The sequence below is a fragment of the Mytilus californianus genome, unplaced genomic scaffold, assembly GCF_021869535.1.
Source record: "Mytilus californianus isolate M0D057914Y unplaced genomic scaffold, xbMytCali1.0.p SCAF_8, whole genome shotgun sequence".
NCBI classification, from domain to species: domain Eukaryota; kingdom Metazoa; phylum Mollusca; class Bivalvia; order Mytilida; family Mytilidae; genus Mytilus; species Mytilus californianus.
In genome coordinates this window covers 88776656-88795113 of record NW_026262734.1, presented here as the reverse complement: position 1 = coordinate 88795113, position 18458 = coordinate 88776656, and the positions used below count along the sequence as shown (strand labels likewise).

The following is an 18458-nucleotide window of genomic DNA, read 5'->3' as shown; positions in this document are numbered from 1 at the left end:
AGCCTCACTTTCAATCAGCGGGGATAAACTTGTCAGATAATGGACATTACTGTTAAATTTTGTAAATTTTAATTATGTGAATTAGAAAATTAAATATTATACAATTACTCTCTTTTGATGAGGTGTATATGTTGTTTTATTGACTTTTGAAAAACTACATATTTACCGAAACAAAAGACAGTATTTGTTTTATTCCATATTCCGAGAGAGTATCGAGAGAATTATATGTAATGACAATTATTTACCAAAACCAAATGTACATTAAACGATTTTAACATATTAATTATACACATAAAAGCACGCGACGTTTTTCGCGGTGAAAATACTTTTTTCGCAGGTGTATATGCTTTTTTATACAAAAATCAAATTCATATAGAAAAACCTACTAAAGTTCTTTCAATATGGAATAACAGCATTTATTCAAATTTGGATTTTATTTGTTTTTACCTTTAATGTATGTTTATGCATTTTTATTTCTATATATTTATACATATATATAAATGCTAAATTGTTTTTTTTTAGAGAAAGAGCTACTTGAATGGGCTGCAGAAATTGTGCATGCGAGTACAACAACAACCGTGGCTCCAACTCAAGGTGAGTAAATTCTTCAATTTATGTGCTATATTCCTTCAAAAGATGCTGCTGTGTTGTAGTGAAGATGGAAAGATTGACAAAACATCTGTATCAAGACATGTTTTTGTTTGCATTTAACATGTTCATGATGTTTGGTTTACATAGTATCATTTGTACAAGAGGGGAGGGGGAAGGATTTTCCCATTAAAAGGTATACACAAATATACACCTTATCTCTATTTGTCCTTCATTACTGGTTCCTGTAAAATTTTGACATCACAATAGAAGATGTCTGACGCCACAAAGGAAATGTAATTGTTGTTTGCCGTCAATAGTTCAAGTGTCGCAGATTCTCTGGTCAAGTGTCGCAGATTCCCAAATAGTGATAAGGTCTATTGTTTAAAATGGATGAATATATAGTTCTCACTATATGTCATTCATAAAGGAAATTCTATAGTAAACCACCATCTTTTAAGTTAAGTTATTTGTAAACAGGTGAAATTCATTTATTGATTCTATCTTGATATAAAAGCAATGGTCTGCCAAATGACCTAGCTACTAACAGTTATGTGGAATAAAAAGCAAAACTCCAATAATTGTTTACCATTTATTTAATGCTGGTAATCCTGGTAGCTGCAAATATTTGACACGAAAAAGCTGTTTCAATTATCAAATGAATTGTTCGACTGGAAAAGAAACATACATGTATATAATGTGAAGTTTTAGTAAAGTGTATGCGAGTTGGTTCTAGATGCAATGTTACACATTGTTTTCATGTATCCTGCCCAAAGTCGTTTCAACGCAAGTCGATCGGGTCTTTAAAAATTTTCAAAAATATTTCAAGGGATAAAAATTAAATATAACTGACTAGGTGTTCATGAATATTAATGAATTTTATAAATAATAACTAAGGTTGATGATAAAAAATTGTACCTTTGACGCATATTGAAATATATGATTTATAAAAGACATTTATTCGAATACATTTAAAAAAAAATTCATATAGATATTTCATATTGAAATATATTTTTTCGAAAGTTAAATATTTATATTCAAAACAATTTATCACCTTAAATGAGTATGAACTATAATGTAGTATAAAGTATTTATGTTGATTATGATTTTATTAGAAGTTATCAAGACTATTGTGTATGCGTAAATATACAATTCAAAGACACATAATACAGAAGTACGTACCATTAAAACACTAATCAACAATAATCAGCAATTTTTCCAATGACTGATTTTTACAAGTCTTTCGTCTGTCTGTCTTTACCATATCTGGTTATCGTTTTAGTTTAAAATAGGTCAGTTTGGGTTTAAGGTGGTTGAAGTCATAAAGTTGTGCTGAAATCAACTTGAAATTTAGTACACATGTTCATTGGGATGTGAACATTTAAAAATTAATGTCAAGTTCTGGTATTCAATCAGACTGCAGAGACCATTGAACAAAGAAATATGACAGTTCTAGAATAGCATTAATTGTGTCCTATAGACACATTCAATTAGGGAGATTCATGGGACTCTTGACTATTTTAGGCCTATTGTAGCATGACAACACATTGAAATTTCTACTTCTCTGGGATCCTTTACCAAGACGCTTTTAAACATAGGACAGTTTGTAATCAAGTGTAAGTTGACCATACTTTAAATTTTTATTTGAAAGTTTTGAGGTAAGTTACTAATTGTATTTTAATTTTTTTTTTAAAGTTTTTAGCACCTTGTCAATCTGCTCTTCTTAGACCCTTAACATTATATGTATTCCTTTTTCAATTTGTTTTTCATGATGTGAATTTGATCATAGAGGGGTGGAAGGACCTTTTTATGCCCCCGCCGTAGCGGAGGGAGCATTAAGTTTTACCCTTGTCCGTCCGTACGTACGTACGTACCCAAAAGTTGGTTTTCGTTCTCTAACTTTAGTTTGCCTCAACCAAATGTTATGAAACTTTTACAAAATTCTTATTACCACAAAACACAGATCAAGTTTGAATTTTGGTGGCGTCACTTTAACCGTTCTAGAGTTATGCCCCTTTACAAATTTGAAAAATTGCAGAATTTTCCGTTTCTGTTCTCTAACTTTAGCTTGCCTCTACCAAATGTTATGAAACTTATACACAATGCTTATTAACACAAAATACAGATCGGGGTTGAATTTTGGTGGTGTCACTTTTACTGTTCTAGAGTTATGCCCCTTTACAAATGGAAAAATTGCTGAATTTTTAGTTTCTGTTCTCTAACTTAAGTTTGCCTCAACCAGTCAAGGATATAACTCTATAGGGTTATTAGAGAAATATAACATACATTTGGTATTGTGGACTAAAAAATCAAAGACCTGTGATAACATATGTATGTTACATGTTTCAAAGGGACAATATACATCATTAGTTTTGTTAAAATGTATACAAGTTTTATTGATATATTATTGTTGTCTTTATGTATTCTTAACTATAGAAAGATATAGCAGTTCATATTTTGCCAATCATGCATAGTACACCTATGTTATTACAGAAAAAATTTGCTTGTAATAACTAAAGGGTGTTATTACAGCTTCTCTTTATCACTCCAAAGCATTTGCTTAGACATACATCATGTTTAATTACAATATATTTTAATTCATTGTAAGAAATAATGATCAGAGCATGTAATGAGGTTCTGCGCAAGCTTCCGAGTAATTCCCAAGTGCCTCATATAATAAGTTGCATGCCTTTAAAATCTAAGCCTTATTATTACAGCTAAGATTATCACTTAAAAGCCTCGTCTCATTGATTTACCATGGTTGATGATAAATGTATTAATTCAATTCAAAAATTAGTTATCAAGGCTATGCATTTAGTTTCTGCACAAAGTTTCAAGAGTTCCCTAGAGTCCACTAAAAATTAAAATGTTGATGATTTATTTTACTAATAACAAACATATGTTATTACAGATTTAGAAAATTTAAGGATTAAAGAGTAGACAACTCATAAAAATATCTGTAATAACACATGTAAGATATTTTCTGTAATAACCCTATAGAGTTATATCCCTGACTGTCAACCAAATGTTATGAAACTTATACATAAAACTTATTACCACAAAACTAAGATCAAGTACAAATTTGGGTAGCATCACTTTTACCATTCTTCAGTTATGTCCCTATATAAATTTATATGATATGCAAGTGGGGGCATCATCTGTGTCGCGTGGACACATTCCCCATTTATTTGAGATTATTTTTGCGGTAATTCAGGATTGGCATTTTTTTCGTGGGAATTTGGGATTTACCCATATTGGGACTCAGGAATTCATGGTTAATTTTTTTTAAAACCGGGAAAGAATACTCTTTTTTACTGGAACTCAGAATGAAACCACCTCTTACCACCCCTCATCATTCTATACCACCAATCTGATATGACAGATTTTGAATGAGAAACGGGTCTTCTTTGACAAATTTTGGTCTATTAAGGCATTATAAAACATTTTGAAAACTAGTTTGAGACTTTTTGCATTTTTGTAACCATTTTTATTGACTTTGTAAGATTATAAGAGCTGTAGAATATATGTTGTTAATTATAATATATATGTTTTTCTTTTCTGTTCTGTATTTGTAGTACACCACCATCATAACCACCAACATGAACATAATGCTTTCTTCCAAGTTGGAAACGACAATGTTATAGGTAATTATGAGATTTAAGTACTAAGGAAGTCAATTTAGACTATGTCACATACAGTCTAACCTTGTTGTGTCGAAGTCGACTCATCCGAGGTTCAACTCATCCGAGGTCGAGTGTGTCGTCATAAATTTGGAATGCATGAAATACGGTATGATATTTGTGTAAACTAGATACAATGAACAGTGTGCCTTTTTTCGACATGACACTTTATGATTGTGTATTCAATCTCCATTTTGGTCCTTTGTAATAATTAAACACACAAGTACAGATACAAATCATGCACAAATAAAATCAATAGTCTACACAAATATTTACAAAGGTCAGTCACTATAAATTATGAAATCCCTCGCGGCACGAAATAAGTTCTGAACGGTCTCTGATGAGGTCGTCTACTTTACATTAAATTATCATGAATTTATTGTAATTGTAATTAATGTGTTTTAAATCTAACGTTTCATTTAATCTCGGTTTGGGTCATTTAAATTCATTTCGTTTTTATCTCAGGTGAAAAATGTTCAACACACTAACATTCCGCTTGAGTGATCAACAAAGGTGTTAACTAGCAGTCTTCATAAACATGTTAATTTAACTGTTATACAAACAAGTATGTTTACTCAGCTTTAATCTCTTTTGAAAATGATTAGGTGACATAAGAAATACATCTGATATGAATTTTTATAAGACCGCAAAAATTATAAATTTTTTGGTCGTATATTGGTATGACGTTGGCGTCGTCGTCGTCGTCGTCGTCGTCCGAAGACACATTGGTTTTCGCACTCTAACTTTAGTTTAAGTGAATGGATCTCCATGAAATTTTACCATAAGGTTCAATACCACAAAAGGAAGGTTGGGATTGATTTTGGGGGTTATGGTACCAACAGTTAAGGAATTGGGGGCCAAAAAGGGGCCAAAAATAAGCATTTTGTAACTTTCAGACAATAACTTGTGTGTAAGTGTATGGATCTCTCTGACATTGTACCACAAGGTTCCATATCACAAAGGGAAGGCTGTAATTGATTTTGGGGTCTATTGCCTCAAAATTTTAGGAATAAGGGGCCAAAAAAGGGGCAAAAAACAAGCATTTTTCTAGTTTCATGACAATAACTTGTGTGTAAGTGTTTGGATATTTCTGAAATTGTACTACAAGGTTTCATATCACAAAGGGAAAGCTGGAATTGAGTTCGGGGGTAATTGCCTGAAACGTTTAGGAATTGGGGGCCAAAAAGGGGCCAAAAATAAGCATTTTTCTAGTTTCAAGACAATAACTTGTGTTCAAGTGTATGGATCTCTCTGAAATTGTACTGCAAGGTACCATACCACAAAGGGAAGGCTGGTATTGAGTTTGGGGGTGATGAATCATAAGGGGGTTCAAAAAATTTGGGGGGGGGGGATTTTTTTTTTTTTCTTTTTTTTTCTTTTTTTCCTTTTTTTTTTCTTTTAAAATTTTCCATTTTAAGTTGGTTATTTCTGATTTATATTTAAAAGCAAATAATAATGATATTGTAGGAGATACACACCAAACAGGATGTGTAAATTTTTATATAATAAGTATTGTGCAATAGCAAGAAATTTTCAATTGCACAGTATTGCACAATAGCAAGAAATCTTCAATTGCACAGTATTGCGCAATAGCAAGAAATCTTCAATTGCACAGTATTGTGCAATAGCAAGAAATATCCAATAGCACAATATTGCGCAATAGCAAGAAATTGTCAATTGTACAGTATTGCGCAATAGCAAGAAATATTCAATTGCACAGTATTGTGCAAAAGAAGATACTTCTTATAAATTGCTTATTTCTTGATCAATTTCAATGGGGTTTTATTCTTGAATTCTTGGGGTTCATTAATATGCTGAATATAACCGTGTATTAAGTTTTTGGATTTTGGGCCCCGTTTTTAAATTGGTCCACATTGAGGTCCAAAGGGTCCAAAATTTAACTTTGTTTGATTTCATCAAAAATTGAATTATTGGGGTTCTTTGATATGCCGAATCTAACCGTGTATTTAGATTCTTAATTTTTGGTTCCGTTTTCAAATTGGAGTACATTAAGGTCCAAAGGGTCCAAAATTAAACTTAGTTTGATTTTAACAAAAATTGAATTCTTGGGGTTCTTTGATATGCTGAATCTAAACATGTATTTAGATTTTTGATTATGGGCCCAGTTTTCAAGTTGGTCCAAATCGGGGTACAAAATTAAACTTTGTTTGATTTCAACAAAAATTGAATATATGGGGTTCTTTGATATGCTGAATCTAACCATGTACAATTTAAAATTTTTAAGTTCTTAGACCACATTCATTCTGTGTCAGAAACCTATGCTGTGTCAAATATTTAATCACAATCCAAATTCAGAGCTGTATCAAGCTTGAATGTTGTGTCCATACTTGCCCCAACTGTTCAGGGTTCGACCTCTGCGGTTGTATCAAGCTGCGCCCTGCGGAGCATTTTATTACCATTAGGCCTGTATCTTTCGAAAATTCTTACTTTCGAACTTTGAGACATCAGGGTCAATTTACATTAATTTTACTTCGACGGGACTATAAAATTTACTCGACTTAACCGAGTATTGGAATCAACCGAGTTCGACTCATCAGAGGTAATTATGCATTGATCAAACGGGAATTTTACCGGGACCGAGAAATTACTTCGACTCATCCGAGTTTTCGACACAACCGAGTTCGACACAACGAGGTTCGACTGTATTTCCTTTTAGATAATGGTACATTTGACATGTCGTAACTATGTTGACTTGCTGAAATCCATAAAGGAGTAGGGTCGGTAAGACCCCTTTTTGGCCCCAAAATAAAGCACTTCAAAAATTTATTAAAATTGTACACTTAGCTATTTATTGGAAAGAAGAATACTTTTGTTACATAAATACGGGCTGTTTTTGACAATACAATGCACATGCATCAGGTACTAGCATCATAAATTCATGCAAAATTACTGAAATCTTCACAATTTTATCATTTATGCTTATTATTAGAGGTTTTGGTCTAAATTGGAAGTGGCCGCACTTGTGTTTAGTCTTAACATTTAAGTATATTTTGTATTTGTGGTTGATACATAACATAGATAAAGGTTGAGACTGAACACGAATGTGGCCACTTCCATTTTAGACAAAAACTATCTGAAAAGTGACGTTTTGTGGCATATTTGATAGATTTTTATACGACCGCAAACAAATTTTGTGGTCGTATATTGGTATGACGTTGGCGTCGTCGTCGTCATCGTCCTCCGAAGACACATAGGTTTTCGCACTCTAACTTTAGTTTAAGTGAATGGATCTCTAGGAAATTTTACCATCAGGTTCAATACCACAAAAGGAAGGTGGGGATTGATTTTAGGGGTTATGGTACCAACAGTTAAGGAATTAGGGGCCAAAAAGGGGCCAAAAATAAGCATTTTTGTAACTTCCAGACATAACTTGTGTGTTAGTGTATGGATCTCTCTGACATTGTACCACAAGGTTCCATATCACAAAGGGAATGCTGGGATTGATTTTGGGGGTAATTGCCTCCAAATTTTAGGAATTATAGGAGCCAAAAAAGGGAAAAAAACAAGCATTTTTCTAGTTTCATGACAATAACTTGTGTGTAAGTGTATGGATCTCTCTGAAATAGTACCACAAGGTTCCATATCACAAAGGGAATGCTGGGATTGATTTTGGGGGTAATTGCCTCCAAATTTTAGGAATAAGGGCCAAAAAAGGGGCAAAAAACAAGCAGTTTTCTAGTTTCATGACAATAACTTGTGTGTAATTGTATAGATCTCTCTGAAATTGTACTGCAAGGTACCATGCATACAACAAAGGGAAGGCAGGGGATTGATTTTTTGGGTAATTGCCTCAAAATTTTAGGAATTAGGGGCCAAAAGGGGCAAAAAAACAAGCATTTTTCTAGTTTCAGGACAATTACTTGTGTGTAAGTGTATGGATCTTTATGAAATTGTACTACAAGGTTCCATATCACAAAAGGAAAGCTTGGTTTGAGTTTGGGGGTAATTGTCCTAAACGTTTAGGAATTTGGGGCCAAAAAGGGGCCAAAAAACAAGCATTTTTCTAGTTTCCAGACAATAACTTGTGTTCAAGTGTATGGATCTCTCTGAAATTGTACTGCAAGGTACCATACCACAAAGGGAAGGCTGGGATTGAGTTTGGGGGTGATGAATCATAAGGGGGTTCAAAAAATTGGGGGGGGGGGATTTTTTTTCCTTTTTTTTCTTTAAAATTTTCCATTTTAAATTGGTTATTTCTGATTTATATATAAAAGCAAATAATAATGATATGGTTTGAATAGGTAAATTAAATATTTCTTAGTTCTTAGACCACATTCATTCTGTGTCAAATATTTAATTACAATCCAAATTCAGTGCTGTATCAAGCTTGAATGTTGTGTCCATACTTGCCCCAACTGTTCAGGGTTCGACCTCTGCGTTCGTATCAAGCTGCGCCCCAGCGGAGCATTTTATTATAATTTGCGGTCGTATATTGGTATGACGTTGGCGTCGTCGTCTGAAGACGCATTGGTTTTTGCACTCTAACTTTAGTTTAAGTGAATGGATCTCTATGAAATTTTACCATAAGGTTCAATACCACAAAAGGAAGGTTGGGATTAATTTTGGGGGTTTGTACCAACAGTTAAGGAATTAGGGGCCAAAAAAGCATTTTTGTAACTTCCAGACATAACTTGTGTGTTAGTGTATGGATCTCTCTAACATTGTACTACAAGGTTCCATATCACAAAGGGAATGCTGGGATTGATTTTGGGGGTAATTGCCTCCAAATTTTAGGAATAAGGGACCAAAAAAGGGGCAAAAAACAAGCATTTTTCTAGTTTCATGACAATAACTTGTGTGTAAGTGTATGGATCTTTCTGAAATTGTACTACAATGTTCCATATCACAAAGGGAAAGCTGGAATTGAGTTTGGGGGTAATTGCCCAAAACGTTTAGGAATAAGGGGCCAAAAATAAGCATTTTTCTAGTTTCCAGACAATAACTTGTGTTCAAGTGTATTGATCTCTCTGAAATTGTACTACAAGGTACCATACCACGAAGGGAAGGCTGGGATTGATTTTGGAGGTGATTGCCTCAAAATTTGAGGAATTTTAAGGGCCAAAAAGAGTAAAAAAACAAGCATTTTTCTAGTTTCAGGACAATAAATTGTGTGTAAGTGTATGGATCTTTATGCAATTGTACTACAAGGCTCCATATCACAAAGGGAAAGCTGGGTTTGAGTTAGGGGGTAATTGCCATAAATGTTTAGGAATTTGGGGCCAAAAAGGGGCCAAAAAACAAGCATTTTTCTAGTTTCCAGACAATAACTTGTGTTCAAGTGTATGGATCTCTCTGAAATTGTACTGCAAGGTACCATACCACAAAGGGAAGGCTGGGATTGAGTTTGGGGGTGATGAATCATAAGGGGGTTCAAAAAATTGGGGGGGGGGATTTTTTTTCCTTTTTTTTCTTTAAAATTTTCCATTTTAAACTGGTTATTTCTGATTTATATATAAAAGCAAATAATAATGATATGGTTTGAATAGGTAAATTAAATATTTCTTAGTTCTTAGACCACATTCATTCTGTGTCAAACATTTAATTACAATCCAAATTCAGTGCTGTATCAAGCTTGAATGTTGTGTCCATACTTGCCCCAACTGTTCAGGGTTCGACCTCTGCGTTCGTATCAAGCTGCGCCCCAGCGGAGCATTTTATTATATTTTGCGGTCGTATATTGGTATGACGTTGGCGTCGTCGTCTGAAGACACATTGGTTTTCGCACTCTATCTTTAGTTTAAGTGAATGGATCTCTATGAAATTTTACCATAAGGTTCAATACCACAAAAGGAAGGTTGGGATTAATTTTGGGAGTTTGTACCAACAGTTAAGGAATTAGGGGCCAAAAAAGCATTTTTGTAACTTCCAGACATAACTTGTGTGTTAGTGTATGGATCTCTCTAACATTGTACTACAAGGTTCCATATCACAAAGGGAATGCTGGGATTGATTTTGGGGGTAATTGCCTCCAAATTTTAGGAATAAGGGACCAAAAAAGGGGCAAAAAACAAGCATTTTTCTAGTTTCATGACAATAACTTGTGTGTAAGTGTATGGATCTTTCTGAAATTGTACTACAATGATCCATATCACAAAGGGAAAGCTGGAATTGAGTTTGGGGGTAATTGCCCAAAACGTTTAGGAATAAGGGGCCAAAAATAAGCATTTTTCTAGTTTCCAGACAATAACTTGTGTTCAAGTGTATGGATCTCTCTGAAATTGTACTGCAAGGTACCATACCACGAAGGGAAGGCTGGGATTGATTTTGGGGGTGATTGCCTCAAAATTTTAGGAATTTTAAGGGCCAAAAAGGGTAAAAAAACAAACATTTTTCTAGTTTCAGGACAATAACTTGTGTGTAAGTGTATGGATCTTTATGAAATTGTACTACAAGGCTCCATATCACAAAGGGAAAGCTGGGTTTGAGTTAGGGGGTAATTGTCCTAAATGTTTAGGAATTTGGGGCCAAAAAGGGGCCAAAAAACAAGCATTTTTCTAGTTTCCAGACAATAACTTGTGTTCAAGTGTATGGATCTCTCTGAAATTGTACTGCAAGGTACCATACCACAAAGGGAAGGCTGGGATTGAGTTTGGGGGTGATGAATCATAAGGGGGTTCAAAAAATTGGGGGGGGGGATTTTTTTTCCTTTTTTTCCTTTTTTTTTCTTTAAAATTTTCTTCTTATTTATATATAAAAGCAAATAATAATGATATGGTTTGAATAGGTAAATTAAAATTTTTTAAGTTCTAAGACCACATTCATTCTGTGTCAGAAACCTATGCTGTGTCAAATATTTAATCACAATCCAAATTCAGTGCTGTATCAAGCTTGAACGTTGTGTCCATACTTGCCCCAACTGTTCAGGGTTCGACCTCTGCGGTCGTATCAAGCTGCGCCCAGCGGAGCATTTTATTCATATTTAAGCTTGAATTTAGGCGTCTTTAATGACCAAATCAGTTCAAATCTTTTACATTGAATAATTGAAGCGACTGAAGAAGACACTAAGTGTTAAAAATGGCAGAATTTTAAATTATTTTAATTTTGTACTGTTTTCAAAGTTTTGATGCATTAATTATTTGTGTTATGGATTAGAATAAGAATATTGGTCTCTAGTTTTTTTCAAATTCAATTTTAGTACAATTTTGGCTCAGACACAGCATGTACGGTAAATATGAGTCTGAGCCACATATAGATATATTACAAACAAGGTGATGTTAACAAAGCAAAAGAAGCACGTCATTATAGAATTTGGAATAAAATGATAACAAGGGCATAAAATTTGTCAGACACAACCATTTCAAATTTTACTTCAACATCACTTTTTGCTAAATCTTCTGATATTAAGGATGTTCGCTATTCTGTTTCAAAATAACAAATTTTTATAAAGACTGTTCCAAATTGATAGTATATAAATAACAGATCTAAAAAAGCAGAAAAAATTGAAGGGTCCGTGTACTTGTTTTCGAGATATAAGCCATTGAAAAATTTGGCGGGAAATTATTCTCTCTAGATTTTTCATACATTTAACATTGGCACCTTTTTTCTTTCAAAAACTATGAAAAAATAACAAGGATTTGAAAAGATTTTTAGATATAGCGTTTTAAACTATATGTAATAAAATTATAAAAAGAAAAGTAGGGGTTAGCGGGAAAAATATTTATTGGCACTACATGGATAAAACCAGAGGATTCCAAATATCTGACAAAAATTCAAAAACAAGAGGACGAACATCCTTAATTCATACTCACTGTTTGCCGATATTTGAATTTTTCAACTTGATGAAATGAATGAACTGTCGCACATCTCTCCAAGACTACTGAACAAAATAATTTCATATTTGGTCAGCAGCTCAACAGTAATGTGTTGTAATGTGTGTGTCATTTTCAGATTTGTCAAAAACCCACTTCCTATTTTCAGATACTTGAATTATGAGTGGGGAACGTTAAGTAAGACAATGCGTCTATTCTTGTTTGAAATTATATCAAGGTAACCCTAATTTTTAATATATTAGATTATGAATGAAAGGAGATTTTGGTTATATGTCGTTGAGACACCAACCAAAAGACACAAACCAAATTCGTTTTGAGGTCAATATACATGTGTCTGTACAATATATCAAACCCTAAATTTCCATAGGTCTAGATAAGCAGAGATACTGAATTGAAAGATCTAGTGGAACAGGAACAGCTGACCCTACTAGAGCATCTAAGTTTAACCCTTGTGTTTGGTTCATTTTGGACAATCGTTATTTTTCTGTATAATGATTTATTTACTTGTTTGTCTTTTTTTCTACACCCAAATTTCTCTTAAGTACAATACTTTTAGAAAATGTAGAAACTTATTTGACAAATGTAAATGTTATAGAAAGTTAGTGTTAAGGTAACAGGTACGTAAATGGCTTGTCCAGCGATTTTTTTTAAGAAATTGTATACATGTAGAACTTTAAAAATACAAAGAAAAATCAAAAAATTTAAGTGGGTTACCGATCTACTTTTAAAGTTAGTCATTTGAAATTCTTAGGGAAACACCATAAAGTACATAGACATACCGTCAAAATTGTGCCAAAAATAAGAAATTTCAAGCTTGATTAATTCTGCAGTTAAAACCATTCCTACGATTTTTCTATCAAAATTAAAATGTTTTTATGGTTGAATTTTCCTTTCCATTGATTTAGAATTTTCCTAGGGTTACCGAACTCCATTATTATATTTCAGCCGTTGAAAGAGTGTTGTCGACGGGAAAAGGTAGAAATTGCATGACGTCGCTGAAAAGGATTACGCAACGTCAGTCTCCATCAGCAGAATCATCGTCTACCAACATCAAAATATTGTCACATAAAGACAACGACCGCTTTATTAAGGTGTCTCTTTGATTATAATTTGTTCTTCTAAACTAATGTGCTATAGAACCTATTAAATAATTATCCTGTCTGAAAAAAAGTATTACTTACTGATAATTATTTTTTACGGATCATATGAGACCCTATGCATTTATAACTTATTTCTTCAATCAGTGTGGGGTTTAAGTCAATAAACACTAACTCAATGATTAAATGATTAAAGGACACCAATAACATTGGACTGGTGTATATGCCATATGTCAAGCTCTTAATTGTACAGTCTATAAAAGTTATAAACAAATTTAACAGAAACAATCAAAGGTCTGTCCTTAAAATTGAATTCTCCAAATGATGATATACATTCATTGTTCACATTTTCGACCTGAAAATGCATGAAATATTTGCTGCTGCACAATAAGGGAAGCGAAATATACCAAAGCCGAAAACAAACTGACAATGCCATGGCAAAAAAACATGTAAAAACGGCCAAAAGACGAACAATAGTAAACAAAACACAACAGTAAACATTTCTTTTACCTGATTTTTGGAGGTCATATAATATATATAATTATGTTTTCAATCGCATGTGAACGCAACACAAAAATAAACACATACTTCGAGCCCAATAAATTTTTGTCGTAAATTAAATGGTGTGTTTAATATGATAAAAGGGGATGTCGGATAAACGTAACTTATAGGTAAAAACACAACAAGAAAGATATTTCGAAGTTTGATGCATATTATCCTTACTCTTTTTTCCTATCTGTGGTTTTGTTCCATTATTCTTAGTGACAATTGTGAATTGATGCAAACATTTTAAAATTGTTTTGTGTCGCGTCAAGAAACTAAACATGTAATACAATAACAAATGTATAAGCGTTCAAACAATGTTCTTCTAGTTTGTTAATGACATAATGTATTTTAAAATAGATTCCAGTATCTTTTGGTCTTTTGTTACTAAACAGAAAAGCTGTGTTTTTCTAGAACTCTTGGAGAGACTTTTAGCGTGTTGATAAGCTGTTGCAAGGATTGCACATTGCCAATGGCATAGTGTGCATCGTAATTTATGCCAACAATATCTTTTACAAGTGATTCCTGGTTGTAAGACTTCTTATTTGTCTTTCTGTCTTGTAGCAGTTCTTTCATCAATGATAAGGTGTCAATAAATCCACCCCATTTTAATTCAAAATCTTTCATGATATTATTATTTTGTAAAGCCTTTATCAAAATTCTGGAATCAAATATTTTTGAATTGTGACCAATCAAAATGCTTTTTTTTTGGGAAGCCAAACCCCCACCCCATTCTTTTTTGATAACTTGTAAACGGTCGAGATCCCCACCCCTAAACCATATGTATTCTTGAATAGGACAATAAAACAAATCAAATGAAATTTAGGGGAAGTCCCCTGGGGTAACCCCCAACCCCCTTTTTTTTTGAAAACTTGTACACAGTCAAGATCCCCACCCTGAAACCATATATATTCTTGTATGGGACAATAAAACAAATCATATGAAATAAAGGGGAGTCCTCTGGGGATCACCCCTCCCTTCCCCTTTGAGAACTTGTAAACGGTCGAGATCTCCACCCCTAAATCATGTATATTCCTGTTTGTAATTTCAAGAAGATTTGAATGACATACAGGGTCAATCCATAGGCATCACTTATGCATATCACAAACCAATTTGTACTGGACTTTGCCCAATGTCAGGCGACCATGGGAATGATGATTTATTGGAGCTTTGTTTGGGAGACTTCGTAACAGCATCCTGTTACAATTATTTCTTGTTACTGATAAGTTTTATAGATTTTAAAAAGATATTGTATTAATGATAAATAAAATTTTGGATTTTTTTCTTCTTTTCTTTGGTAAATTGTTTGAAGAATTTTGTGGCAAGTTTGTTTGTTATTCTGTAAAAACTAATTTTCTGAATGCTATATATTTTTTTTTGATAAAGTGAACTCCTTTAAAAACTAAGCTTATATTGTCTATTAATAAACATATATTTAGATTTCTGATTTTGGGCCTACTTTTCAAGTTGGTCCAAATCGGGGTCCAAAATTAAACTGTGTTTGATTTCAACATAAATTGAATATATATAGGGTTCTTTGAAATGTTTAATCTAAACCTGTATTTCTTTTCATTATTAATAAGATAATACCACATTGAGGTCCAAAGGGTCCTAAATTAAACTTTTGTTAAATTCATCAAAAATTGAACTCTTTGGTTCTTTGATATTCTGATTCTAACAATGTTTGAGTGTTAAATCATATCTCATTTTAGAGAACTTAGTCATCACTGGTTGTTGTTATTATATTATTGATTATAATTTGAAAAATTGCATCATATCTTATTTTAGAGAACTATTTATCCAGTTTGAGTTATTTCCCTTTGCACAGAAAATATTATGGATAAAATTAACCTGTGTTTCATTTCAACATAAATTAAATATATATAGGGTTCTTTCAAATACTGAATCTAAACCTGTATTTAAATATTAGATTTTTGGGCCCAGTTTTCAAGTTGGTCCAAATCAGGGTCCAAAATTAAACTTTGTTTGATTCAACAAAAATTGAATTTATGGGGTTCTTTGAAATGCTGAATCTAACCATGTATTGAGAGATTTTGGATTGTGGTCTCCTTTATCAAATTGGTCCACATTGAGGTCCAAAGGGTCCTAAATTAAACTTTTGTCTGATTTCATCAAAAATTGAGTTCCTGGGGTTCTTTGATATGCTGATTCTAATATGTACTTAGATTTTGGATATTGGACCATAATAGGTATTTAAATGTCCAATTTCAAATATTTCAGTTCTTTGACCATATTCATTTTGTGTCACAAACCTATGCTGTGTCAAATATCAATCACAATCCAAATTCAGAGCTGTTTTAAGCTTAAATGTAGTGTCCATACTTGCTCAACTGTTCAGGGTTCGACCTCTGCAGGAAAATTCGGTTTGCTGTCACTCTGACAGCCTCTTGTTTAAAATTAACCCACCTTTTTAAAACCCCGGTTACTTTAGAAGCAGATCGCGAAATACGTTGAACGGGCACCATATATTGATTATAATTTTGATTGTCATATGCTGCAGTGGATTTGTAATTTTTCCTTCGTGTATTTTCGTGCTTGAAACTAATTATTCACAATGTTGCTTTCAAATTGACTAAAAAGCAATGTGTAAACTTATTTTTTTTATAATTTTTGTTTCATTCTGAAAGACCATTTTACTTCTCATTTGTACGTGCACAAGGTCTCATCCTCATTTCGATTCACATTCACGTTTCTTTTCCTTTTCTTTTGCTTACCCTTCTGAAGTAATTTCCAACATTATATTTCACAAATTTCATGTCACGTATCAATTTAAAACTCTTGTTCAATATTTTTATTAAAAATGATTTGTTTTAATCCTTTATTTTTCAAACTTGGTACTAGCACTTTCCACTTCTATTTATAGACCATATTGCAGACGTGAAAGAAAGCACTGCAAACAACGGTTTTTATACGACCGCAAAAATTAAAAATTTTTTGGTCGTATATTGGTATGACGTTGGCGTCGTCGTCGTTGTCGTCTGGCGTCGTCCGGCGTCGTCGTCTGAAGACACATTGGTTTTCGCACTCTAACTTTAGTTTAAGTGAATGGATCTCCATGAAATTTTACCATAAGGTTCAATACCACGAAAGGAAGGTTGGGATTGATTTTGGGGGTTATGGTACCAACAGTTAAGGAATTAGGGGCCAAAAATAAGCATTTTTGTAACTTCCAGACAATAACTTGTATGTAAGTGTATGGATCTCTCTGACATTGTACCACAAGGTTCCATATCACAAAGGGAAGGCTGTAATTGATTTTGGGGTCTATTGCCTCAAAATTTTAGGAATTAGGGGCCAAAAAAGGGGCAAAAAACAAGCATTTTTCTAGTTTCATGACAATAACTTGTGTGTAAGTGTTTGGATATTTCTGAAATTGTACTACAAGGTTCCATATCACAAAGGGAAAGCTGGAATTGAGTTTGGGGGTAATTGCTCGAAACGTTTAGGAATTAGGGGCCAAAAATAAGCATTTTTCTAGTTTCCAGACAATAACTTGTTATCAAGTGTATGGATCTCTCTGAAATTGTACTGCAAGGTACCATACCACAAAGGGAAGGCTGGGATTGAGTTTGGGGGTGATGAATCATAAGGGGGTTCAAAATATTTTGGGGGGGGATTTTTTTTTTTTTCTTTTTTCCTTTTTTTTTTCTTTTAAAATTTTCCAATTTAAGTTGGTTATTTCTGATTAATATTTAAAAGCAAATAATAATGATATGGTAGGAGATACACACCAAACAGGATGTGTAAATTATTATATAATAAGTATTGTGCAATAGCAAGAAATTTTCAATTGCACAGTTTTGCACAATAGCAAGAAATCTTCAATTGCACAGTATTGCGCAATAGCAAGAAATCTTCAATTGCACAGTATTGCGCAATAGCAAGAAATATCCAATAGCACAATATTGCGCAATAGCAAGAAATTGTCAATTGTACAGTATTGCACAATAGCAAGAAATCTTCAATTGCACAGTATTGTGCAAAAGAAGATACTTCGTATAAATTGCTTATTTCTTGATCAATTTCAATGGGGTTTTATTGTTGAATTCTTTGGGTTCTTTAATATGCTGAATCTAACCGTGTATTAAGTTTTTGGATTTTGAGCCCCGTTTTTAAATTGGTCCACATTGAGGTCCAAAGGGTCCAAAATTTAACTTTGTTTGATTTCATCAAAAATTGAATTATTGGGGTTCTTTGATATGCCGAATCTAACCGTGTATTTAGATTCTTAATTTTTGGTTCCGTCTTCAAATTGGTCTACATTAAGGTCCAAAGGGTCCAAAATTAAACTTAGTTTGATTTTAACAAAAATTGAATTTTTAGGGTTCTTTGATATGCTGAATCTAAACATGTTTTTAGATTTTTGATTATGGGCCCAGTTTTCAAGTTGGTCCAAATCGGGGTCCAAAATTAAACTTTGTTTGATTTCAACAAAAATTGAATATATGGGGTTCTTTGATATGCTGAATCTAACCATGTATTTAGATTTTTGATTTTTGGGCCCCGTTATCAACTTTGTCCACATTGAGGTCAAAAGGGTCCAAAATTAAAGTTTGTTTGATTTCATCAAAAATTGAATTCTTTGGGTTCTTTGATATGCTGAATCTAAACATGTATTTAGATTTTGGATATTGGACCATAATAGGTGCATGTCCAATTTAAAATTTTTAAGTTCTTAGACCACATTCATTCTGTGTCAGAAACCTATGCTGTGTCAAATATTTAATCACAATCCAAAT

General features: G+C 33.0%; 1 protein-coding gene across 2 annotated transcripts in view; it reads left to right on the top strand.

Annotated features, from left to right (window-relative positions):
• LOC127711718 (uncharacterized) overlaps nt 1–18458 on the top strand; it is a 66620-nt gene that overhangs the window by 42160 nt on the left and 6002 nt on the right. Inside the window, exons 9-11 of one of the 2 annotated variants that reach the window (XM_052217830.1) lie at nt 523–594; nt 4164–4232; nt 12207–12270. In XM_052217830.1, the coding sequence (XP_052073790.1) occupies nt 523–594; nt 4164–4232; nt 12207–12214 (149 nt within the window). In that variant the 3' untranslated portion in view covers nt 12215–12270. Of the gene's footprint in view, nt 1–522; nt 595–4163; nt 4233–12206; nt 12271–18458 lie in introns of those variants that run through there. The other variant, XM_052217829.1, reaches the window with a different exon arrangement.